The 27,099-nt window shown below is 32.4% G+C and overlaps 1 protein-coding gene across 11 annotated transcripts in view; it reads right to left on the reverse strand.

The window, feature by feature from the left end:
• Positions 1 to 27,099, reverse strand: part of LOC124360721 (protein transport protein Sec16B) — a 130,264-nt gene that overhangs the window by 63,294 nt on the left and 39,871 nt on the right. For 8 of the 11 annotated variants that reach the window (XR_006922270.1, XR_006922271.1, XR_006922272.1 and 5 more), the window contains exons 7-20: positions 22,147 to 22,348; positions 21,237 to 21,419; positions 19,478 to 19,570; positions 19,289 to 19,366; positions 18,116 to 18,195; positions 17,108 to 17,300; positions 16,750 to 16,854; positions 13,787 to 13,881; positions 12,005 to 12,167; positions 10,332 to 10,449; positions 8,105 to 8,285; positions 7,365 to 7,534; positions 3,415 to 3,532; positions 38 to 504 (exon numbers count right to left, since the gene is read on the reverse strand). Coding sequence is in view for 8 of the 11 variants with exons in the window: in XM_046814561.1 (XP_046670517.1) it covers positions 38 to 504; positions 3,415 to 3,532; positions 7,365 to 7,534; positions 8,105 to 8,285; positions 10,332 to 10,449; positions 12,005 to 12,167; positions 13,787 to 13,881; positions 16,750 to 16,854; positions 17,108 to 17,300; positions 18,116 to 18,195; positions 19,289 to 19,366; positions 19,478 to 19,570; positions 21,237 to 21,419; positions 22,147 to 22,348 (2,246 nt within the window). In the remaining 3 variants the exon portion in view is untranslated. The remainder of the gene's footprint in view (positions 1 to 37; positions 505 to 3,414; positions 3,533 to 7,364; positions 7,535 to 8,104; positions 8,286 to 10,331; positions 10,450 to 12,004; positions 12,168 to 13,786; positions 13,882 to 16,749; positions 16,855 to 17,107; positions 17,301 to 18,115; positions 18,196 to 19,288; positions 19,367 to 19,477; positions 19,571 to 21,236; positions 21,420 to 22,146; positions 22,349 to 27,099) is intronic. The other 3 variants (XM_046814560.1, XM_046814564.1, XM_046814567.1) reach the window with 3 other exon arrangements.

Here is a 27,099-nt window from a genome sequence, read left to right on the forward strand (position 1 = left end):
TTATCCATGTAGTTTTCAAATTTGGAACTGTACTCACATTAGCTTCCTCGACATGGATCTTGAGCTTGGCAAGCCAGTCCGGATCACTTGAGGGGTCAGACGAGAATGAGAGTGTGCTGTCAGCACACTTCAATTTATCTGCCATGTCAACAACCAGCTGGGCAAGCGCCTTATCATCTCTCCCAGGCAATTGTACCATATCCTGTGCTAGAGCCTCCAGGTATGCTAGGGCAGCCTGCAGGTTACCATGATCCCATAATCGACAGGCCAGCAGGAATTTGTATGGCCGCAGGGTCGGGATGCACCATTCCTTGTTGCTTAGCTGCTTGGCGTACTCATAGCACAGAGTGAGCATGATAGCTCGGCACGTAGCGAACTGTGATAACGGTCTATCTGGAGAAGCACCTAATAGCACCAGTTTGGCGTGCCGGTCTGAATAGTTGGAAAACTCCAGTTGGGCCGTTAAATAACAAAAGTGAGATGCAAACAATCTACCTCTTGCACCTAAAATAAACAAAAAAGATTATAAATCATTGAATTCCAGATGTACTATCTGCTATAATCTTATGATATTAGATTCCAATTTATTCACATTAATTCTGTCAATGTCACTGGCACTTTACTTTTTCACAGACACCATTTTTCTGTAAAATGTGCTATTGGTATTGGTGGATAAAATAAGTTAAACTTTAAAAATTCTTTTAAACTGAAATTGAAGTTTAGAGTGTACAAGCTGTTGAAGACAATCCAAAGAAGACATTTTATATTGCTTAAGTATTTTACATTGCTCCCTCCAAATCATATTTGCATTTTACTGTCAACCTACTTTGAGTAGTTTCTGGATATGTAGGGTCCACAGTTTAAATGTTTCTTAAAATACAGGTTAACTCTAAGACATTCATCATATAGAGGTTTTAATAAAGTTTTAAGAAGCCCTTTAAAGTGAATACTGAATTAGGAAATCAACAAATTAGAAAACAACATATTTGAAACCATTTTTAGAGGATACATATTGCACTGGAAAATTATATAAATAGATTAAAAAAGAAATAAAATTATTAACAGACATGATTTTATTACAGGAACAGATAGGACTACAAACAAAACACTTCACCCATTCATACACAAATTGTACCAACAACTAAACTAAATTATAGTGCTGCTATTAGACATTTCACTTATGACAAAACTCTGACTACAGATTCTTAAAAAGTATATACAAACAATTAATAACAGATGTATAATATTTACAACTAAGTTTAATTAGTATAAGATTAAATTTCATGGATGAATTAGGTTTGTATTCATATTCTCTATTTAATACTTGATAAGCTGAGCTGCACTGCACGATACATGATGGCGTAGAACCAGGCGGGTGCTGACCATTGGCCATGACAAAGCAATATAATCTGACATCACATGACATGGAATGACCAGTCGGTAGAGCGTCCCTTGTCCGTTGCATGGGCAGCAGTCATCCAAAATGTGACCCTGTGCGCACTCTCCCTCTCCCTCTCTCTCCTCCCTCCCCCCCTCTCACCCCCCCCTTTCTCTCTCTCTAGTATGCAGGATAGCAGGTTATTTAAATACCACCAGTACCAGTGATTGTATGACACCTGCAGCCTAGTAGATTCCGCAAGTAGAACTCTAAATCTGCACAAGCTTAGAGTTCTGAACTATTCCAAAACACCTCTGTCCAACATGACTCTAAGAGTCTTCATGTTGTCAGTGACTGATAGTATTTTTTCGCCAAGCGTAACCTGCACAGAGGTTTCATTGAATGTCTGCACTAATTCTTGTGGAGCAGTATGCAAGACAGTGCAATTGCTCATATTGAGTCTGAGACCATTGCACTCGGACCATTTGGGAATGTTAAGCAGATCAGAGTTGATGGCATCAATTGCATGATGCATTAAGCTAGGCTCATATAACAAGTTCAATTGGCAATCATCAGCATACTGATAAACAGTGCAGAACTGCGCAGAACCAGGATGATCAGATGTGTAAAGGTTGAACAATGTGAGCCCCAAACAAACGCCTTGTGGAACACCACATTCGTTCAACCAGCCCTGATTTCTCACTCCTCAGTTTTGTGACCTGCACTCAAACTTTCAAGTAAATTTGAAATCAGGCAGCAGTCTTATCCATAAAATTTTAACTTGAAAATCAGCATCTCATGGTTAATAGAACCAAATTCAATAGTGCTGTTCCTCTAATATATTTTTTTCTGAAGCCAGATTGCATAACTGCAAGATAGCGATCTTTCTAAGTATTTTTGACATGGCAGGAAGAATTGTAATCGGTCTTAGCTGCTGTGTTCTAGTGAGTCTGGTCACCTTGGGAAAAGGGATCACTATGCTTTTATTCCAGTGTTCAGGGAATTTACCATCCATCAACAATTCATTTATCAGTATTTCTAACGATCTGAGGTTTGATTTTGTTAATCACCGATGATTTTGTTTGAAAACGTACTTAACCCATTAACCACTTATCACATTACTGTATCGTGACAGCCGACGCGGTACAAAACACAATGATCACGAGACGGTACTGTGATGACATACCTTATTAAATATTTTTTTAAGCAATAGTATGGACTCAAATAATAAAGTTTATATATTAACATTAAACTAAAGAACATGTACTATACATATAAATATGTATTAATTCCATAAAAATATAAGTGTGGTCAGCGTTTTGATACCACGTCGGCCGTCACGAGACGGTACCATAATGACGACATACGTTATTAAATATTTGTTTAAACATTAGTATGGGCTCAAATAATAAAGTTTACGTATTAAAACTAAACAAAAGAACATATACTATAGATACAAATATATATTAACCACAGAAAAAGAATGTGAATCAAGGTATAATACTATACCCTTGTGCTTTTTTTGTGTTTGCTAGGATTTGTGTAAGGAACATAAATGTCGTATTTTACAAAAATCTATGTAAAATTTGAAAAAAAATAGACAGTCAATGAAATAAAATTTTCCACTTAAATAATTAAATTTCCTATAAAATTAATTAATAGATTATAACTGTGTTTTGCACTAAAAATAATTTCTTGCTTTCAAAATTTACAAAAAAAATAAAATTTTTAAAAATTATTCTCGAAATTTAAAAAATCTTATACAATTTAGTGCTTATGAATTACAGTATATTATAATGTGTTTCATTAGCTAAAAACAATGGCTCAGTCAACCAAATAGCAATAAAATATGTTTTGTGAGAGTTTTACTAAACCCTTGCATTTTTTATATTTAATGCATTTATATAAGGAGGTTGGGTGCAAGAATATTGAGAGGCTAATGGGTTAAAACCTAAAAATAATCCTTAAAAAATTTACTGAAATAAAGAGAATTTTATACTTATTCAGTTTTACACTATGAATAACTCGTAACTTACCTAGTGAATCTCCTAAAGTAAGAATGGCTTTCCTATCCAGTTCTACGTTAGCAGTTCGGTTGCTAAGCATCATAGCCAGATGAGGTCGCCAATCACCCCACTTCTTATCTGCTGCACACTGCAAACATCCATTCCTCAGTTTATGGTATTATGTTGGTATAATAAAAAAAATTTAATATCCACTATTTTTATTAAAATTGAATTCAAAACTGAAGCTACCCGCCAGAAAGTAAGTACTATTAATTTTTTTAAGATTACTTATTCACATCATGTTAAAATGTTGTTAAAAGTAGCACAATTACTATCTTGTGATATTTCAGCTTCACTCTAGGTCTTCAAGAGATGTTAAGCTCAAAACTTAGAAGATAGTCACAGCACCAGCTGTGTAAGCTAAAAACTAAGATTACTGATTATTTAGTTGCTTTAAAAAAATGACATGATTTTTTGAAGCAAATATTAACAAACCGTATTAAATATAAAAAAAATTAGATTAAAAATTACTAAATAAAAGCAAAGATCACTTAAATCTTTTGTGATAAACATAGTATAGTCTTTTCTACGATGATTTATCTTCTATATTACAAAAAGATTTATTTGTTTCATGCATGGAATTTGTTTCGTAACTGTTCTTTCATTAGTTTCGATTGAGGCACATTTTATGTGGAAGGTTATTTAATTGTATTATTTAGCTCAGTCATCTTATTTTTGGATTCAAACATTTTGATTATGTTCATGTGCCAGTCTGGGGCAACTCCTCAGCAAAAAATGTGCAACGTATCCTGGTAATTCAAAAACAAGCGATTAGGATCTTAGCCAACCTCAATCCACTTGACTCCTGCAGAAGTACATTTAAAGAACTAAAGATACTAACATCAGTATCCCTCTACATCCAGGAAGTTATTCTTTACACTACTAATCAAAATCTAACAAGAACTGGACAGCTCCATTATTACAACACCAGGCATGGAAACAATTTCATTTTGCCGAACCACCGTCTCAGCCTATATGAAGAGAAGCCAAGCTACATGGGACCAAAATTGTTTAACTGCCTTCCTGACTACCTGAAGAAGATCTCCAGACAAAAACATTTTAAGAGGAAACTTCAAGAATGGCTCCTGGAGTGGTCTTTTTACTCGATCAAAGAATTCACTGACTTAAAACAACAACATCAAAATTTGTACAATTAAAAACCACTTTTGTATATAAAATATTACTTTACTACCATGACGCCATTGTATTTCTCCATGAAATTACAAATAAAGAATTTTTGATTTGATTTGATTTGATTGGTTGTCTAAGTTCGTATTTGTTGGTTTTGAGATCCCTGGGTCACGTTTTAGTAATGAAATACATATATTTTTCGTCACAAGCGAGTCTAGACAGCTGATCATAGGCGCCGCGGCTGATCGTCGGTACTGTCAGTTTGCTTTGTAGTGTTTCACGTTGTGTGTTGTCGTGAGTCTTAGTGATATCTTACTAAGTTTTCTACAAATCTTGCCGACAAATACTGAAACAAATATTATTATAATGTATTCTAAATGTGAATTTATACTCCTTTGAAAAACCATACACGGTCTCTATCGGAAGTAGGGAGGAATGGATTAAAAGGGAGGCCTACCCTAAAAAAGGAGTCCTGAAGTTTTACACCAATGGTTCACTCCTAGACTCTAGGGCAGGATATGGAATACATGGACCTGGAGTTGACATGGCTGTGCCCCTAGGAAGACATGCCTCAGTTTTTCAGGCGGAGGTCATGGCAATAGATTCATGTTCTAGAAGACTCACACAGTTGGGGACAAAAGGATTATCATACCTAATACTCTCTGATAGTCAGGCTGCACTGAAGGCACTGGATACCTGTTCGATTGATTCGAAAGCGGTCTGGGAATGCAGGAATGCTCTAGCAGAGCTAGCAACAAATAACAGAGTAACACTTGGATGGGTGTCGGGTCATGAAGGAATTCATGGGAACGAAAAAGCGGACATCCTCGCCAAAAAGGGAGCAGAATCCACATTGGTGGGGCCTGAGCCAGGTTGTGGACTATCCTTCTCCAGCATTAAAGCTCTGGTTAAAGATTGGGAAAAGAGGACAAGATACAAGAATTGGAGCAGAGCCTCGGGTTTAAGAATATCCAAAATGTTTATCTCTCCTTATGCAACAGGGTGGACAGCTCTCCTAGACCAGAATAAGGAGGATATAAGACTGATATTAGGAATGTTGACAGGACATGGCCCTCTAAGGAAGCACCTTTTGAAGGTAGGCCTTAGTCGGAGCAGCGAATGTAGACTCTGTGGAGAAGAGGAGGAGTCAGCAGAGCACATTTGGTTGGATTGTCCTGCCATCGTAGAGACTAGGAAAAGATACTTGGGAGCATATCTCCTCAGCCCCAAGGACATCAGAGAACAGGAGCCCTTAAATCTGATTGGTTTTTGCAAAAGCCTCGGTTTTTGAGGGCACAAAATAAAGTAAGGGAGGCGCAAAGGTCCTTTTAGGACTAAGTGTGGGGACAAAGTGTCCTCTTCCCTCAGAAGGAAAAAAAAAAAAAAAAAAAAAAAAAAAAAAATGGGAATTTAACTGTTTGTAAATAATCAGAACTTTAGTTTCTTACTGAATGAAGTAAAGGCAAATGCAAGCAATGTGAGGTTATCCGTGTGTTTTGTTTCGTATTTACACTCGCTTTGTTCTTTCTTTTCAACTTTCCGTTGATTTTCTGTTATATTCTTTACTTATTATTTTCGAGTTTAAATAATATGGGTGATGAAATCAAAAGTGATGCAATTCGCAATCTTTTGTTTGTTTGACTCCAAGTCGATGATTTTGAGTGACGATGATTTTGATACACACCTGGAACCAAATATTGATTTTATGAACGATCTAAACGAAAATGTGCCAGATCCTGTATTTGATTCAGACCATTGTGCTTTAAAAATTACCACACTAAGGCGAACTACCTGAACTAACAAGCTATGCAGCAAAAACTTTTTTTGTATTTTTTACATAACATTCAATATTATGTAATAATTTTATTTTAAAAATAAACTTTATATTTGTATACATTTAAAAAAGTATGTATCTCTATCTTTAAAAAGATATATAGTATGAGTTTATAACATAATTACTGTAATAACACAGAATTTTTTAAAAGCATCATAAAACCCCCAGGGAGCCATGCCGAAACATGTATTAAGGGCCCAGGGTACAAAGTGTTAAATCATTTAATATGAATTAAAACATTAAGTGTAAAAAGAACTTATTTTATTCATGTGACTGTGATATACACCCTATTGTGGCGTACTGAACGGTTAAGAGTAATTAGTGTCAATCAGTATACACCTGCAGTAAAGGTGTTAGTTCACATTTATTTGTATTTTTAAATTACTTAGGAATTTTAACATGAAACATTTCTTTATGCAATTTTATACAGTTTAATATATATATAATTATTAATCCAGTATATCTCCAAATAGTTGATAGTGAACTTAAATAAAATATGAGCTCATCACCCAACAGGATATTGGCGATGTTTGTGTTGTTAAATATTAATTTTTATTTTTACATTATTAACCCTTTGACTGGCAGGTGTAAAAAAGTGCTTGGTGGCAAGCATATTTATTTTAAGAAGAGTACATGCATATTTTCAAAGAATCATAAAATATTACTGTCTATCATTCATACATAGCTTTATAAATGATAATGACTCATTTATGTGTCTCACAGCAATGCTCAAATCTGTACTTAAGAGATTGAGTAAGGACCATGAGATTTAGAATCTAAAACAAACATTCCATAAACCACACACGCAACATTTTTGAATTGAATATGTGAAATTTTAAAAATTAGATCCACTGATTCTATCTTAACATACCAAATATATTTCTCACTCAGAATGAAACATAACAAACATTAAGGCTAAAATGAACTCTATATTGTAGTTGTGGAAGAAACTCACTGTGGCTGCTTGGGGCTCCCTGCCTGACATCAGCTGATACAATGTCTGCAGGGGGTCATTGTTGGGGAGTCCATTCGCAAACCGAAGCATCACATTGTTGTGAGTTCTCGAATCCATTTTTGATGCCAAAAATAAAGCGTGTCCCCAGTCTTTGTTTTTCATTGCCCATTCTAAAAAGAACAAAGGAAAGTTTAAAACTGGATTGGCTTTTCTTTCTTATAAATAAACACTTGAAGAAAACAGTTCACATTTTTGTAAACCAGCATAAACTTAATACTTCTACTTCTTTTGTATCCAAATACCCATAAGGACTGAATGATTGCCATCTAGGACTATATACAGAAAATAACAAATAACTTAAAAATCATATTCTCCATAGTTAAACTTGTAAGTTTCAGTCTTATAATGTTTATAACTAATTTATCATGATATAACGATACTGTGTATTTGAGGAAGTCCTTTAAACTAAACATGTAGCCAACGTACAGCATACCAAGGGTTTAAATTACAATAAAGATAAGTGAACTGCCAGACCACATTGTTGTGATACAGTAAGAATGTGTCAGGCACAAATCAAATCATATACAGTGGAGTGTAAAGGAACTATGGTGAGATAGTACAATTTGTAAATAACATAAATTATCACAACTAACATACGATCTGAATTATTCTAAAATTCAACAAATAAACAATTGAAAAAAATTAATCGATATTATGCATGACATAAAAGAGAGAAATACCTAGGGCTTCAGTTTTGTTTCCCTCCAACAGCAGCTGTCTGAACTTAGAGGTGATTTGATGGGGAGACAATGGAGGTGACCCTTCAACAATTGGCGTTGTGTCCGGGAAGTCTTCCTCTTCATTGCTGCTGCTTCGGTAACTCTCCATCAACAAGTCAGCAACGTCAGTCATATCAACTACCTGCAACATCATATCTCTCTTCACAGGTTAAATTCACTGCCAAGGGATAAACATTTTGATATAAATGTTGTACAGGACTTCACTTGATATTATGAAAAAATACAAAGTTTAGTTTATTCATTATTCCTGGACGTACTGCCCCATTTAGTGTCATCTTTACCAGGGGATTCCACAACATTCGTTTTAAATGTTGTGACATTAAATGTAAACAATGAACAATGTTTTCTGAAAAACTTACCTTTTTTGAACAATTAAAAAGCTACAACTGTTCTGACAATAAAAACACTGTTCACTTAAAATTTCTTGGCAAATATATTTTTGACATAAAACAATCCTGCTACGGCTACATTGTGTTTTGTTTTTCCTCTGATTTTAATTCAGGTCAAAGTCTTTTTCAAAACCATACAATAGTGCAACTCTGTTCAGGCCATTTGACAGACTCAAAAATAAAACAGGGATAGTCAGATCCTGAAAAAACAAGAAACAGGAAAGGTATTTCTTTTCTTGAGTAATTGGGCAGAATCATTTTACAAAGAAAACTTTTCAATGTTTGAATATTATCAGAAATTTTATTTCAAGAATCAAGAATATTTTTATTGCCATCCCACACAACAATGCATTGACAAAGTCATAGAGTTTAAAATATGTCCTTAAAACATATATAATATACAATATACAAATACAAACACATACACAAACCTTAACATAGCCTACATGGCACAGTTATATCCTTAATGCTGAGCATACATGCATGAACTACGTGAAAATCTTATTACTTATATTGTAAAGATATATTTCTTCGATAGAATAGAATGCATTTTGCTTCAACCATTTAGACACAGCTATTTTAAAATTATTACATGAAATTTCCCTAACTTCTAATGGTAACTTGTTAAAGAGCTTTATGCCTACATACAGATAACTATTATGGGTTTTAGCTAGCCTAGCATGTTTTTGGTTGATTGAGTCTTGGTTTCTTGTATAATGAGTATGTATTGAGCTTCTTAAGTCAAATTGTTCTAAATTTTCTTTTACATATATCAAACTCTGCAATACAAAAATACAAGTAAGCATATCATATCTAATTTCATATCATTAGTCCAAATCAATATATATTTTAGGGATGGGTTAATTCTCAATACCAATTTATGAAAAATAACCAGCAAAATAAGGAACATCAATACTGATACTTCTTGGTTACAGTAGCATGATGTGCGTAAATGAGACATGGTGTGGCATAGCATTAACTAAATTGCGCAGCATAGCATTAACTATTACGCAGCATAGCGTAGTATGGTGCAAATTGATAAAGTATGAATGAAGGAGCAGAAGCAAACAAACAACTAGGCATAGTTCAAACAATTACAATAGTCTACTAATAAATAATTAATGTTAAACATGAACCAATGGGCTAATAATAATATAGCACAATATAATGAACTGATAATTACTGTTCCATGATTCATTTTAATAATTTTAATTCGTTCTAAACAATAATAAGGACCAAGTTTTAAGTCTTTAGGACCTTTCTATCAAGAGTTATCGTACAGAATGGCAGATGAACGGAAAGTGAAACAATTTTAAGAAGGCCCTTTCAAGTCTTGTATTGAACTTGTTAATAATATTTTACAGGTAAATATTTAATTTCCATTTTTATTAATAAAAATTGTTAAATATTAAATACAAGTATTCAGGAAATCGGAAAAAGAAAAGTTGACCTTTCTTGCAACTCCTGAAAAAAATAAAAACAGTCTGTGATAAAAATTATATTGTGAACTTTTTGCAATTATACTTTTTATGCTGTTCCCTTTAAGTCCCTTTATGTTGAGGAACAAATTATTTACCTTTATGTTGTGGAACAAATTATTAGTAACTTAAAAATGTTATTTCTTTGAAGTGTAAATTTTAAATTTATACTCCCTTTTCAATGAAGAAAATACAGTTTAACTAAGAGCAAGCTAATCTTATTTTTTAACTTAACTTGCATCAAATATAAAATCTGAACTTAAAATTTACAGTGATTATAATTAGAACAGAATTACTTACACCATTCAGTTTTATAACAAGCCGTATTAAATCATAAAGGAGTTTTTCAGATGAGTGAGTATACTGACTACACTGTTTCTTCAGATATTGGAGAACAGTGTTCTTGTGAGTTACTCCACTGTAACATATAACAAATCATTATATTCAGGACAGTACATATAGTAAAACAAAGCATATATATATATATATATATAAATTTTCTATTGAATTTAATTAAATAGTGGACTTTAAAAATGACAAAATATCTGGATTGGTTGTATTATACTATGGTGTTGAAATCAAGAATCATAGTTAACAAAATAACTGTATTGTTATTTAATTTATCACAGAGGTATTTCTATGGACTTAATATCAAACAGTTTATGAGTAACAAAAAGTGAGGAAAATGAATAGATTAAAATGGAATTTGAAAATTAACACGGCAACTCTCAGCACATTCGAGATTTGATTCTTGAATCTTCTCCATCAACACTCAAATCCAAATTTTGTTTATATTTTTGATAGATACGTTATTCACCTTTAACATACCACTAGCTTGAGAGTAATAGATCACCCACCCGCAGATCTTAAAAGGTTTAAAATTCTACTAAGAGGTAAAACCTAATTGGAACTTTATTTGTTCTACATAGAAAGGACTATTAAAACTGTTGATATGTTTCAAAAGTGAGTACGAATAATCACAATCCACTACAATCATTAAGAGCTCTTATTTATGCTTTCCTCTTCAATGTCTCTATTTGATCAAAAGTAGATGGACAAAACATTTCCTCCTATTAGAGTATATAAAAGTATTTTGTTTTTGTAATGTTAATATCTGAGTATTGGACATTTGTTATCACTAGCAAATTTAATTCAATGCTAGTTAACCCTTTGTGCGCTGCCGCTCCCGCGCGCCGTCGTTCGCTAGACCGCCAGACGTTTGAGCACCGCACGGATCCAATACCGCCAAGGCAAAATCACCCGTTTTTGCATGGTCACATATTAAATTACATAACTTTCGTAAATTTTGAGCTAGCCTTTTAGTTTTGGTTTTGTTTTTGAGGGGAAGAGATGTACTTTCAGTTGATGAAATAAATTACAGTTTTATTATTTTTTTTACATTTGTTTAGTAGTATGTATGCCTGTCGTAATTAAAAAAATAAAAAAATAAAAAATCTTAAGTTTGAGGTCCAAAAACACACTGAATAAGTAACTTGGGTTCAAATAACGTTTTTTTAACCTAAAAGTATGTATTGTTTTGAGCATATACTAAAAGTTACAAATATATTCCACAGAAGTTGCATAAAATAATGTAATTTAAGTAAAATTCAAAAAATTCCGCTGTAGGATGAAGATACACTTGTAACTATAGAAACAAGTAAATATCAATATTTTATAGTAGAAATGAAGCAGAGCAATACAATTCAAAGTTGATATAAGTATATTTAAATATATTTTATATATATTATGTTTAAACTATAAGGACAAAGACGTAAAGTTCACAGAGCCACTATAGTGGCAGCGCTCAAGGTACCGCATACGGCGAGCCACTATAGCTTAAGGTACCGCATACAGCGAGCCACTATAGTGGCTCACGGCAGTCAAAGGGTTAAGACCATCTACAAAATACCATTGTCATTCCTTTTAATTTATATCATTATATTATTGATTACTGTATTTATATAATCGGATACCTGATGAAGGGTCCAGGGTTGTGTAGGAACTCAAGTGTGTCAGGAGTATCGGCAGCATTGGGCCCAGCAACTTTACACACTGTCACTGTTGGCTGGTGTTCCCCATAGCTGAAGGGATCGTGGGGGTTCACAACCACTAATTGTCCCAAAGTGTTCATATTTCCTGAAAAATAAAAACAATTTTAATAATTTTGTGAATAACTATTATACAATAAAATATTCTTGTTCAGAAGTACTTTGAGTGTTCCTCTAAAAGTTTTCATAAAGTTTTCTGTGAGAGTGTTTAACTACAAATGATCGCCAAAAGATAAAGGCGTTGAAATAAAATACTGATTTCATTAATTACTACAAAAAAATCTCATGGTACAAATAAAACCCTTCTTAAACACGTTAAATCTAATAAATCTTTCCTAGTTAAAATAATTATACTAACATCATATCAAAATTTCAACCCATCCACAGCAATACACTAATGGCAACATCTAACACATTTTTTTTCTATTAGTTTATTAAAGAAAACTCACAATTCTCCAATAATTTCTGTATTTATCACAAGGCCTTTTGACATCGAAGATGCCATCATCAGGTGTGAATCAACAATTTAAAACAAATATCAGCTGAGTAAAACTCAATACAAAATTTATATGGTTAAAAGTAAAATAAAATAAATATTAGTATATGTATAAAAGTTTTGGTCAAAAAAGAATTTAGTTATATTTTAAAGGATAATGAATTTTGAATCGGTCCAAAATCATTGTTTAATATTTTATCTTTATGTTTGGTTATGTATAAGATAAAATATTAAACAATGATTTTGGACCGATTCAAAATTCACCATTCCTTTAAAATATAACTAAATTCTTATTAAAACAAATCTTAGAGTACAATGTGTTATCAATAAAGAGGAGGCCTATTATTTACTGTGCAAAAGTGCCAGCCCTCACCACCACCTAGTGAGGATTTTCACGTACCCAAAATCTCAAGAAGTGAAAGTCTACATATTCATTAAGAACAAAACAGGTTTTGTCTAAAAATCTAATGACTTAAAATCATGATCTGTCACACTTGTTTATTATGAGTTCACAAAATTCAATTGACATCATCTTTAGTTCTTGCAATAACTGAACTTTGTAGGAATTAGAAACTATTATCCATGAAAACGTTTTGTACCTATAATGTATCTCATGCTATCTAGTCCCAATTACAAATCAACCATAATTTAAAACCATTTCTCATAGAGAACTATTCTTAATTTTTCTTAGAGAAAAATGTGGATATTCTACAAAAATCTGTACAATTTTAAAATTATGTATATCGTCAATTTATTTTTTCTCTTTCACAATTCAAATGGGTTCTACACTGATTTTTAATTTAACATTTTGAACAGTTTTTATAACTGTTGTATGGTACACTGGATTTCTCTCTAGAAATGTATCATTAAACAATTCCTGTGCTTTACAATAAGACCTGCACGGGCACATAACCCTGCATTATTAGTAACATTCACCGTTAGTCAATGTCATTGTAGAATGAAATATGTACTCTTTAATAGTTAACTTGCTACCTGTCCACTATAGTACAACACTGATACTGGATTCTTATCAGTAAGATTACTGATAACAAAAGTAGTATTTAAATTATTTTTATGAGAAAGTGAAAAAAAAATTATTTTAAAATCTATTTAATAATGATAATCAAACATATGTAACATATTCCTGTATTGAATAAAGAATGTTCTGATTTTCATTCTGAAAAATCCCATTATAAAGGAAAGGCAGTTACCTCGAATGTGGGCGGAGGTGTAGAGGGGAGGGGTGGAACGGTGAGATGCTGTGTCGTCCGCTTCTGCTTTCACACCCTCCTTATCTTCCTCATCACTGAAAACAAAGAAAAATATGTTTTAAGAATAAAATGAAATTGGAAAAAAATTATAATATAATATCGCCTAATATTTTGCTCCTTAGTAATTATAATATTATACCAAATTTATATTGTTGTTGAAGAGTTCTGAAAAAATGTTACTCAAGCTTTTGCTATACTTCTGGGTGGAGAGAAGAAGACAATACAGAGTTAGGTTAGAGATGCATCAACTTTATAAGATTACGTATAATAAATAAAAATAAGGCTTTGCAAACTAACTAATAAGACTATACAGATCAATTATACAATATTTTTAATTCTAAGAAATATTATCTTTTTTAAAACTTTATTTATCCAGAATTTGTATAAAAAGTATTCTGTTATGTTGTGAGTTACAGTATAATTTACAATTATTCTTAATCCGTGGAGACAACATAAGTTGAAAAATAAATTATACTTCTTAAACTCTTTAGCTGCATTCAAGGAAAACAACAAAGTTTTCAATTCTGTATTTTTCAAAATATATTATGGAAATATATTATACTGTTTATAAGTAATTACAGTTTTGGCCATTCTTAAGGTGTACCCAAATAGGCCTTCAAATTACAAAAAAATCCAATAAAATTATACATGAGTTTATTAGGAATTGTTCAGTACATTGTATATCTACCAAAAATACTAATCAACACCTACCCATTTAATATATGATGCATCAAAAAGCTTTATTCTTGAACATATAGTACAGAATTGGTGTCAATAAACATTTCAATAATTAATGTACAAAAAACATGAACACAAACAACGTTTAATAGACATTCAAGCTGAGCAGTGAGCCATCAACTCCTTCATTGTGTAAACTGATCTCTCCACAAGCCATTTTCACAGCTTGTCTTCAGCACCTTAACATTATGTGTCTTGAAGTAAATTGAAGAGCTTTGCCCCCACATATGAAGGTTTCTTTTCAAACAGAGCAGTTCAGTGGGATGGAATATTGTCGCCTCTTGCATGTTGTGTAGACTGTACATGAAAATCTTTGTTTCTTGGCAAGTCAAAATTGAAGGGAAGCGAAATCCCATCAAGTATATACAGAGATGTAACAGTAGGTACCAACTGGATACCTCCAATAGAGATAGCACAGGTTCAAAACCTGTCTGTGATCAAAGCACTTTTTATCAGTACCATTGATCTTTTACTGGATCGACACTCCCCTTTATTCTGTTTGATAAGATTCTCACACAGGCCGGTGGCCCATGAGGACGGACAGAATAAGGCTTAAAAATGGATCAGCCTCTTCTTAAAAAGTATATTAAGATTCTTGTAAGTTTCTCTACAGCTGTCATATTGGAGTAAGTTAGCTATAATTCTCAGAGCTTTGTTCTGTAGAACCACGATTATTTACAGATTTTCAAGGGATTAAATACTAGATTATGTAAAGGATTTCATTAATCATGTGTATATTCCTAAACTAATATTAATCCTTGTTATTTTTCTTGTTGTTATTTAGATGTGTTATTTTTATGTACATATAGACTGAGTAAAAGATTAATTAACAATGTACTGAATTACTTATATTGAGGAGACCTAATTTAGGGTTTCTAGTAAAATCGTTCTAATGCTTTATACTGACATGGAATCTAGGGCAGGGTTTAGCACATACGAGCCAGGATCCAGACTGGTGGTGCCTTTAAGAAAAAACTGCCATGGCAGAAATCATGGTAATTGAATCATGCGGAAGAAGGCTCATCCAAAATGGACCTAAAGATGCTGAATATCTAACACTATCAGATAGTCAGGGCACCCTTATGTCGCTAAATGCCTACTCTTTTGATTGAAAGGTACTGGGAACAAGGAAAACTCATTGGAACTGGCGAAACAAAATTGGTCTTGGTTGGGTGCTAGGTCATAAAGGTATTCCTGAGAATGGAATACCAGATGCCCTGGCCAAGATAGGCTTTGGAAGCCTTTTGGTAGGGCCAGTTCCGGAGAAAGTGGCTAGAAGCCCTTCACATGTGCAAACAGGAGCCCACAAATCGAATTGATTTTTTCAGAAGTCTCAGATTTAAGAGATAAATACAAGTAAAGGAATCACAAAAATGCTTTTAGGACTAAGTGCAGGTTCCTAGACTGTTCCCTCAACAAATTTTTTCTACTAATTAACTAAAACTAAACTGAGTATATATCAGATACATATTATTTCAGTGTTCACGATTAAGAGTATTGTTAATCGAAATGGTAACTGGGTATTAATTAAGATTTTGCATGTGTTGGAGCAATTCTGGTTCGAATGAATTATATCTCCGATGCTACAAGTGAGTTTACATCATTGGGCCAATCAAGATATATAGTCTGAGAAGACAATTAATTATGACTAAAAAGTGTCTATTCCAGCAGTTAATATTCACTTGCGGTATAATTTATTTACCTTGTCACAACTAAGTTTACTTTGAGAAAGTATATACATATAAAGGTCATGTAAACCTTCTTCGGTAATAAAGCATCTACTTCCCACTTCACTTATTCTGTTTACACATACTTAGTTCTTTAACAGAATCTATACAACAAATACTACTCTACAAATTGTGAGGCATATTATTAATGTATCAAACAGAGTTGACTCCAAAACAGAATCTTGTAGAATATCTTGTAAACAAACAACTTCTATAAAAATTACCATCTACAAAAACTTATTTATATCTTTTGCCACTTGAAACCTAATAAACAGATTGTTGTAAGGGCAGTTTCTCAATCAAAACAACACTAGCTACAATAATTGTAAAAGCCTGGAACATGCAAGAGCTACAGATAACTTTAAAAAGAATGTTAAATTCAACATCTCACAACGTCTTTTAATGATTAAAGTGACAACAGCAGACATAGTATCTTACAGACGGGAAGGGAAACTGGTAAAGGACCAATTGTGAGAGAAGGATCTTGACTTGACTAGGGTGGCAGGTGAACTGATAGGAGTGGACATTGGTATCCTTCTTCTCCTGGCAAACACCAGACATCACATACTTCAGTATCAGATACATAAACAAAATAAATATTTAACTATTCATCAACTAACTAATTATACACTCAACTTATTCATGTTACTGTATATTTAAACTGTAAATGACCAAATGTGTACTTAAAAGCATCTAATAATTATTGTTTAGTATATAAAAACACATCATTAGATAATAATATTGCATTATTAAATGAAAAATATTTCTTAGAGAAATAAACTTGTACTGAACCCACTTTTCTTGCAAATGGCTGTTATCATTAGCAGAACTTCGCCCAGAGTGAACGCTTGCCCGGTCATTGCTGGCATTGCCAAACTTCTCTGCCATGTATCGCTCGTACCACATGGCATATGCCTGGGGGTCATTCCTCCTCATGTTCTCATAGTATTGTTGTATTTGATAGTAGTGCATATAGTTTCCCATCCCACCTGCAAAAAAAAACACTCATCACATATCTAATGCCAGAAAATACATTATTAATGAGAAATGAATCAATTTTTAAATCTGACTGCAGAAACTCATACACATTTTTTTTAATGCATAGATTTATGTAGTATTTAAAAATATCTTTGCATTATTACGTAATAAATTAAACACACTATAATGTCAGTAATTGTCTAAACTACAGTTTTATACTGTGTGCAAGCTGAAATGCGTGATACATAAACACACAGTAACAGAACTAAAACGGATACCTAATATATCATACCCAATTATTTATCATCATAATGTACAGTACTTTGTATAAACCAGCACCATTGGATACATTACATTGAAATTTATTTAGGTGTATACATACATGTAAACATAAATGATTAGCATAGCTTCAACAATACTATATTAAGGGCTTGAAAAGGAGAAAAAATTCTCTAAACTCAAGTAATGTAATGGATTCATAAAGGACTAGTACATTTACATATAGTAACCTTATCCAGATTCATAGAAAAATATACACTAAGTACTTTTTCTTTGTTATTTGATGAGGATTGGGGGTACACATACAAATTTACACTTCAAGTAGTATAATGGAAGAGAATCAGAATTCTGTAAATGATATAGTTTCCAATTTTTATTTTTATTTCATTAAACGTTAAAAATTTGGTATAAACATTTTTTTAGTTCATCTACCATTCGAAAATTGTACTTTTTCCAATTTGATTAACGCTTCTAAAAACATGTTTTGATTAACACTACCTTACAACAGACTAAATTAATTTGTAAACATAAAGTTTTACAATATTACCTTGCTCAGGATAATAAGGTTGACGAGGATAGTCCCTGTGCCGACGGTACTCTGAACCTGATCTGCTCGAGGGGCGAGATCTGAGAGCACACAAATATTATATTTATAATAATAACAAATCTATGTTATAACTACATATATAGTGTAATTATTTTAATGTAGTTATTATGTTAAATAAATAAAGTTATATAACAGTAACATGTTTTTAGATTCACTTTTATAAACTTTCAAAATCAGTAAAACGTTTTATAATGAACAAAATCTCAAGTCTGCGTTTATTTATTTTAAATTTTAATCATGGTTTGTTAACTTCAATTAACCAAAATAAAAAATATATTGAATAGCACATAACACATTTAAACACTTATAACACATTTCTACAAACGTTTTACAACAAAAACTTGGTATTTGATAACCACCTTATTTACAGAGGTAAACTTACACATAAAAAATTCAGTTATATTACATTAAAATATGATAATCTTTTAATTACTTTACAATATATTACAATCCAAATTATTATACAAAACCAAAACAAACACATCCCATTGTATAACCTACACCACAAACCAAACACAAACTTTTAAAGGGGCTTTCCCATTATGTCAAAAACCATCTAGACTACATCAAAATACCTACTTTCTTACACAAGTTAGCACTAATACTCTTCTCCCACTACTGAAAAACAGAAACTGGTGGTTGAAAATGGCTTAAAAGACCTCTCTCCTTTTATTTTATGTCATATTTCCTATAACCAATAATCTTCTTCTCTCAGACAACTTTAAATTTAGGGAGGAACAAAAAACTATTACAGAGCTGTAAATAATATAACAAAGTTCTCTATATATCAAAATATTAAACATTTTTTTGCAGCTACATCATTATTCCAACAGTAGAAGATTTAATGGCATATTAAAAGCAGTGTTCAATGAAATATGTCGTATTTATTCCTGCCCTAACAACAAAGTAGTATTCACACAAAAATTATAACAATAAACTGATGGATAGTGGATGAAAAATGACAAAAAATGGTGAACAAATTAAAATTAATTAGTGCAAATTTACTTTAGTTTTGCATAAAAATGTTAAAGAGTTACTACAAAAAGCCCACCCACAAAGGGTTAATTATATACTACTGACATAACATAGACAAATGTGAGCACATGATCATACCTATTTTCTCTATAATAATATGGATCGTCTTCATAAGGCTCATAATACCGCCTATCTCGTTCTCTGGGTGGTAATTTCCTAAAAATGAAAAACGCAATAGTTAACCAAGCAACACACACAACATACAAACCAAGCAGTGTTTAATTGCCAATCAAAAACAGTAAAGATCTTTATAACAACGTTGTTTACCTCGGATCGTCTCTGTAATACGAGTCATAGGTGTAGTCTGGGCTTCTCCTCCTCCGGTCACGGTCACGCTCACGGTCTCTTGGACGGTCTCGCCTGGTTAACAGGTTTAAAATAACAACAGACAATTGTAAAAACATTATTTGCAGACATACAAGAAATGAATTACAGTATGTGTACATGTGTTGTTTTGTTTTAATTTTTTTTTTAATTATTATTATTATTAGGTGTATTCTTAAACACGGGAATAACACAATAAAATGTTAATGTTATTCCAGACCACCGTTGAGGGAGGGGATACCAAATACATCCTGGTTTAAAATTTATTCAATCTTACCATCTTGTTTAACCCTTTGAACCCCAGACCAAAATATTGATGGTGGGAAAAACGTACCAAAACCATTTGACCTAAGAACTACAGAGAATCCCCGGAGCAGAAACAGCTGTATTGCATACTGTTCGTAAAAAATTAATATTTTTGCTATTTTTTATGCTATTGTCTTGTATTACTCACCAAAATGTCTAGAATGAAATTGTGTACACAGAAAAAGGTTAGTCTGAAGTATAAAAAATTGTTTAACAACATTAAAATAACTTAAAAATATATGTTTATAGTTTTTTAGATAAAAAAAAATAGATTTTAAGATTTTTTAATTCAAAAATAAGAAAAATTTTTACTGTAGACACCCACATTTTATTTTTCTAAATTTAGTTTTATGTATGTACAAAAACAATTATATTGATATCTCTAAAGATAAAGATTTTGCAACCGCGATCTCACTGAGGCCGGTTGGTCATTGTCCGGAGTAGGCCTAGTGGCGGCGTTACCGCGAGAAGTAGATAGCTGACTAAATGGCATTTCTTCGTCATCTGAGTCCAGGATAGTTGGCCTATAGGTAGGATCAACATCAGTGTCATCACTGAAAATTGATGAGACGTCAGACCAATCGTCATCTGATAGGTCAACATCCAGTTGTCTGTCCAATTCACTCGGGTGATTTACAATGTTGTCACTCATTGTTCACAGAACTGATTATTACTATAAGATTAAAACTAAAGAAAAAGTGACTAAAAAACAGTCCTCAATTACAACATTTAACTCAATTCACACGCACAAAGACAATATACGTAACATTAGACCGCTTTGTAAACAAATACAGCTGTAGCAACAAAGAGTAATATATTTTTTGAGCATAAATGTTATTTTAAATACACTATATTACTAACAAAAAATTTGTATTTTACTAAAATACTCATAAATATGTATTAATACTCGTAACATAAGTATTTTACGGTTTCAAATAAATATGTATTAAACGCATATACCATGGCGACGATATTACGTTGCCCGGGGATTCTCGCATCTTCATTGGCGACCATACATCGTCGCCGCAGGGATCTTCGCGTAGTTTCTCGGCGATGATATTTCGTCGCCTGCGGTTCAAAGGGTTAAAATGTATCCAAATGTACAAGAAATCAATTTTATTCTTTTATATTGTCATGAATAGTAATAAATTAGAAAGAAATAGGTTTATTAGCATCTGAGTTACGTTGTGTAGGCGGACATTTTTCTTAGTTTTATAATAGTACTAAATATGGGAAAATGTTTAAAAACTGTCAAAATGGAATGAATTGCCGGAAAGGGATAATTTGGAACATATAGTTATCAAATTCAGCCCTCCTCATCAGTTTTTTTTCTCAATTTATTTCCATGTTTGACTGCAATCAGATTAAGTTGATTCATATATAAAAGTAAATATACCTATCTCTATCTCGCCGATCTCTGTAATCCTTTCTCTCGTACTCTTCATGGTCACTTCCATATTCAGGAGATCTGTTGTAGCTGGTGTCTCTTTTCTTTCTGTATTCTCGTCTGTCATCACGTTTCCCTCTGTACTCTCTTTCACTTGAATAATCCCGTTCTTTCCTTTCATCGTCATAGCTGCTGCAAAACAAAGTTAAATTTTATTTATCATGTTCAATGGAACTTTCATAAAATACAGTTTTATTCAATTTAAAATTAATTGCATTGAATTATTTCTGTCCAGATGTAAAAGCGAGGCACTCCAGTTTCCAGTTCAGAGATGCTTTTTGCGTTTAGGTTTGTTAAGTAATATAATATTAGAACTAAATTGAAATGCTTTATTACAAAGTATGACAAATCATTCAAATTGGAAAATGTATGAATTAATACAGTTTCTCGTATTAAGCAACATACAGAAGTCATGTAACGTTAGTTATGTTAAAATGATCATTTATGATGTTTAAGTATTAACTACCTCAAGAGAACACTACAATATTATAAAGTCCACGAAGAATTAAGTCTACTTCAAACATCATGCTATTTACACATAATAACTTCTTTAACATTACTGTTTAATATATTTAAAAAATTTATATTTTTTGAACATTATAAGAACATGTTTCTTCTGTTCAACCTACTCATACGTCTTGTTTATGAATTTTTAGACATTGTATAAAATACAACTATACAAAATATGATTTGTTTGGGCCCTACAGCAGGTGGCTTACAACTGTGCTCTCATCATTATCAAGCAGGTAGGCTACTTATAAAGACCAAATTACTAAGCTGTCAAAATCCCACTTTGGTAGCTTGACATGACTATTTCAAAATTCTTCTTCTGTAAAGGTTATTAGTAGTTATAACTTACTCTCTGCGATGTCTCTGTCTTCTTCTATCTGATTTATAATCCGAATCCGAGTCGTCTTCCCTATCATTGCTCTTTACAGTTTCCTTCTCCTTGTCATTTTCAGGATCTACTTCTTTCTCCCGAAACTGTCCAACGACAAGTCTATGCATGCCAGGAGGAACATTGCCTCCTGGACTTTCTTCCACTCTCTCTGTCGTTTTAGCTGCAACAAACATTTCACGTTGGAAGCAACTGAAAATTTTACTTCATAGAAGGATTAATGACAGATAATGATTCAGTTTTAAAATGTAAATTTTAACAAAAGAACCAATTGAAGATACAATATGCAATGTAGTTAATAGTCATGATAGTTAATTTGAGATAATTTTCACAACTGAGATTTTTAGACGAACAGAAATTATCTAATAATGAACACACAGAAGACACAGGTAATTATAACGATATTTCATGTAAACTATACATACAGACGATACAGCTCATGGCATAAATAGAGAAAAAAACAATTACTAGTAAAGATAAAGTACCTAACAGATCATTGCCAAGTATAGATTGCCAAAGTGATGTTTACAAGAGTAAGATATAATAATGTTAACTTTCAACCTTGTGAAAAATACAGAAATATATTCAGCTAATAAAATATGATGTTTAGACCCTTATATTGTATTATGAGACAGAACTAACTTTAATATTATTGATTATCTTGGTATTTGATCAATTTTGACAACTATGAACAATGCATCATGCATAATCCCATTATTAGTGTTGATGGTATACAGTCCACATTAGACAAGGACAGTCATCATTAACAATAAACAAATACTATCTAGGACTATAGTAAACAACATTGGAAACCTCAGCTATCAATTTCCAAATCAGGTCTGTGGCAACATATAATTACATGCAGTCATAACCCAGCACTGGACATTTAATTGCCACCCTGGGGCCAATTGATTGAATCTAACCAAACTTCACATTATAACTTGGAAATCTATTCCAAGGAAACAGAATTTACTCATACTATTGAGATATTATCATTTGGACTCTTACTCTCTGTTCCATCCCTCAAACTGTGAAATGCTCTGTCACACCATTACTTCAGCGTGCGTTTATTATAAGTATTAACATTCATACTGCCAACAATATTTTACTGTACTATGCATAAACTGCCAAATCATTATTTTAATGTAAGCTTTTCTTGTACTTAATGAGAAAAAATTCAACAATTAAATTTTGAAAACAGAACCACTGGTTTGCAAGGGATACCAGACATTGAACTGGAAAGTGAAGCAAAATATTTCGGAGTTATAATTGATAGCAAACTCACTTGGACATCACATGTAGACCACCTTTAAGGAAAATTAAATACCAGCCTTTATGCACTCAAAAGAACAAAAAAACTCATGTGACCTTGAAACAGCAAAAGTAGCATACCACTCGCTATTTTAGTTGCATATTTGGTATGGAGTTATAATATGGGGAAACTTCTCTACCAGGAATGTAAGCCAAGTCTTGGTACTATAGAAAAGAGTAGTGACAACTTTAATACACCTAAACCATTATGATTCTTGTCAAAGTGTGTTCCAAGAACTTAAAATACTGACTGTCACATCACTTTATATTCTTGAAGTGGTCAAACTTGCAGTAGACAGAAATCGCCAGAGACTAAGAGATGGTCTCCAATACAGCACTACGAACAACACAAACTTTGCCATGCCAATTCACCACATGTCCCTCTACGAGAAGAAACCATGCTATGGAGGAGCCAGGTATTTGTTAAGGCAAGGGTATTTGTTTGTTTAAAACAGCAATATAGGTTTTCTTGAGTTCTTCACTTTCAGCATCCAGCCTTGGCTATGTTATACGTCTTTTTTGTCTAGCTACTATGTATGGACAAACAATGTTCATGGCTTACTGAAGGATATTTTGGAAAGTGTAGAAAGAATCGTCAACATTTTTTTGTAGGTTACTTGAGTCCAATCCAATTACTCCAGTCCAATTATCCTGCCAGTAATGTTCTTAGCTGTTCCAGAGTTTTAGTGTTGATGTGATGTTGTTTTGATGAAGTAACTGAATTGCTCTTCATTGTTATATTGATACTGCAGACAAGCTGTATGATCCGACTGACCTTGTTGTCAACAGTTTAAAACATACTTTGGTTTTATTTAGGTTAGTGGCAGATGAAGTCAATGGAGATTTGACTGCTCTGTGTCACTATTATGGTTGGAAGATTCAGCCTTACTACATCATAAGCTATCAAAGCCTCTTCTCAAATTTCTTTTTTGTTTATCATTCCTGAGGCTATCAATACTAATGTTAACCATGACGATGATTGCCTTGTTCGATGTCATGGTCTCATTCAGTTCCGCAGAAATATGTCAACGGTATCATCTGGGTTTGTTGCTTGGTGGTAAATGACACTCAGAATTTGAAGACAACCTTTCCTGGTTGTCAGTTTGTAATGACTTATTTCACGTATAAGTTGTGATACCTGGTCAGATGTTCTTACCAGTGAAAACTGATCTTTCAGCTCTTGTTTGACATATGCTATCACACCACCTTTTCTATATTATTCTCAGGGCAGCTTCCCAGTGCTGCATATCCTGGTATCCTGCAGCCATGTTCTGTTAAAATCAATATGATTATCAGTATCTGTGCTGTAGAGAAGATGGGAGAGTCTTTCAGTTTTGTTTATAAAGCCATTCATATTTTGGTGTGTGTTATTTTAGCTGTTTGTCTAATAGTAAGTTAGCCTGTTTTACTGGATGAAGTGAGTTTGCAAACATCATCATAACTTGGTACTTTTGTATGAATTTACTGATTTTCACTGGATGCCTGTCTAAAAAATGCTTATTGATGTACACCATAAGTACATCTGACTAATTTTTCTCTGCAGTAGTTCTCGTTTGTTCACTTGGCAACTCCCTTTCAAGGGTGTTTAAGCTGACACAAGACACATATCCTGAAGTATGAAAATCATACCAATGGTGACAACTTTATTGATAAGGTTTTTCTCTCAAAACTAACTTTTCTAACTAATTTGTTTTAAAATTACTAGCACAAATATTTTAAACCTGTCGACAAAGTGGAATGTTTTCAAAATAAACTCGATCTGTGGAAGGCTGTCATAGCTGAAGACGATTACACAAGATTTTGAACAGTTAATTGAAGACAATTATTTGACTGTGAAAGAAGAGACTAATGATATGTTTTTGCATTATTTTTCCAGAGATTTTATTTTGATGAATACCTCCCAATCAGTGATGTCAACTCTATATATGGTATCAAATCCATAAAAAGAAGAAATATCCCTATAAATCTAAACACTGAGGAAAATGAACAACTGATTGATATTCAAACAGATACTTCATTAAAGAATGGGTTCAAAACAAACTCCTTGCTAGTGCTTTAGTTTAACAACAAACAACAATACCCACAACTTGCCAGGAAGACGTTGCATGCGTTGATACCGTCTGCTACTTCCTACCTTTGTGAGGTGGGTTTCTCAGCTGTGGCAGTCATCAAATAAAATAAAGAACAAACTTACAAAATTAAAAAGAAACTGTGTTTTAATATGAATAGAAGTCCAGATTTTTACCTATTAATTACAAGAAAACAAGCTCATCCTTCGCACTAGACTTTAAGCAAATATGCTCGATTGGCCTACGTAAAACTTTAAACAAATGTTATAAACTGTAATTATTTTGAGTAAATATGATCTAACTAGCTAAACTGTAATTTATATGAATCAATTATTACGTTTATTAAAACGTGTTTTTGAAGTTTATTTACTTTCATCTATTTATTTACTTGTTACTACTCCAAGTTAAACAATCCAATATATCTAGTTTAATATAATCCATTAAAACCGTGTTTTAACTTGAAATTTTTATGATGGCTATTTAAAAATACTATGTATACAGGCAAATATTGTTACCAAAGTGAATTAACTATTATGTGAATTATAAACTCACAATATATTATTGTTTTTCTTCATCAATTCTAATAAGGTGATTTGAGGATTGCGGATGAGGAGTTAAGTAAGAGAGGTTTAAGAGAAGGTAGGGCACCACGGACAGTAGTATAAACAAACCAAAATGAATCTTGAGTCTGAAAAGTTTGAGAAACACTGAAGTACACCCATCACAGAAATATTACTTGCACATGCCTGGATAATTCTATTAACCAATCTCAACAAACAAATGTCCCTGATGGTTGCTGTATAAAATATTGAAAAATGTACAACAAAATTAAAGCAAAAATAATGCATGTGAATACGTTTAAAACATAATTTCTTACTTATTGGAATCAAACCAAGCATATTTGCACATTTATAAAAACCACTTATACATTTATAATGCTTTAAAATTTGTAAAGTTTTAAGAACACAGAGCTTCTACATTTTTTGAAGTATTACAATAAAATTTTAATTATAGAATTGTCATACTCACCGGTATTGTAAAAAATAACCTCCAAAACTAATAACGTACTTCAATTTTATATTTTGATAAACCACACACACATGGAATCCACCTGTCTTCCAACTTTGCAGGAAGGTTAATTATTTCACACACAGTACCTCAAATTTATATTCCATTTATATTATATTTATATTCCAAATTTACTGTATTGTAATGTTCTAAACTTTGTTAAATTGTTATATAAATAATTTTTTCAATGTATTATATAGTATATTTTAAAATACTAAAATATAAACATGTAAACAACATATGGAAAGAAGGTTACCAATGCTAAGGATCTAAAGCCAAATCTACTTTACTCATATAAACTGTTATATAAACTAACCAGATTCTTTCCTATTAGATCCGAATTAAGTTTTAGTACTCAACTACAGAACTTAATTCATTGTCTTCATTAATAGTAACTTGCCACCTCATTCTGTTAGCTGAAAGAAATAAACTGAGATGCATAGTGCTCAAGGCTGGTGATAAGATA

The sequence above is a fragment of the Homalodisca vitripennis genome, chromosome 4 (genome assembly GCF_021130785.1).
Source record: "Homalodisca vitripennis isolate AUS2020 chromosome 4, UT_GWSS_2.1, whole genome shotgun sequence".
Classification (NCBI taxonomy): domain Eukaryota; kingdom Metazoa; phylum Arthropoda; class Insecta; order Hemiptera; family Cicadellidae; genus Homalodisca; species Homalodisca vitripennis.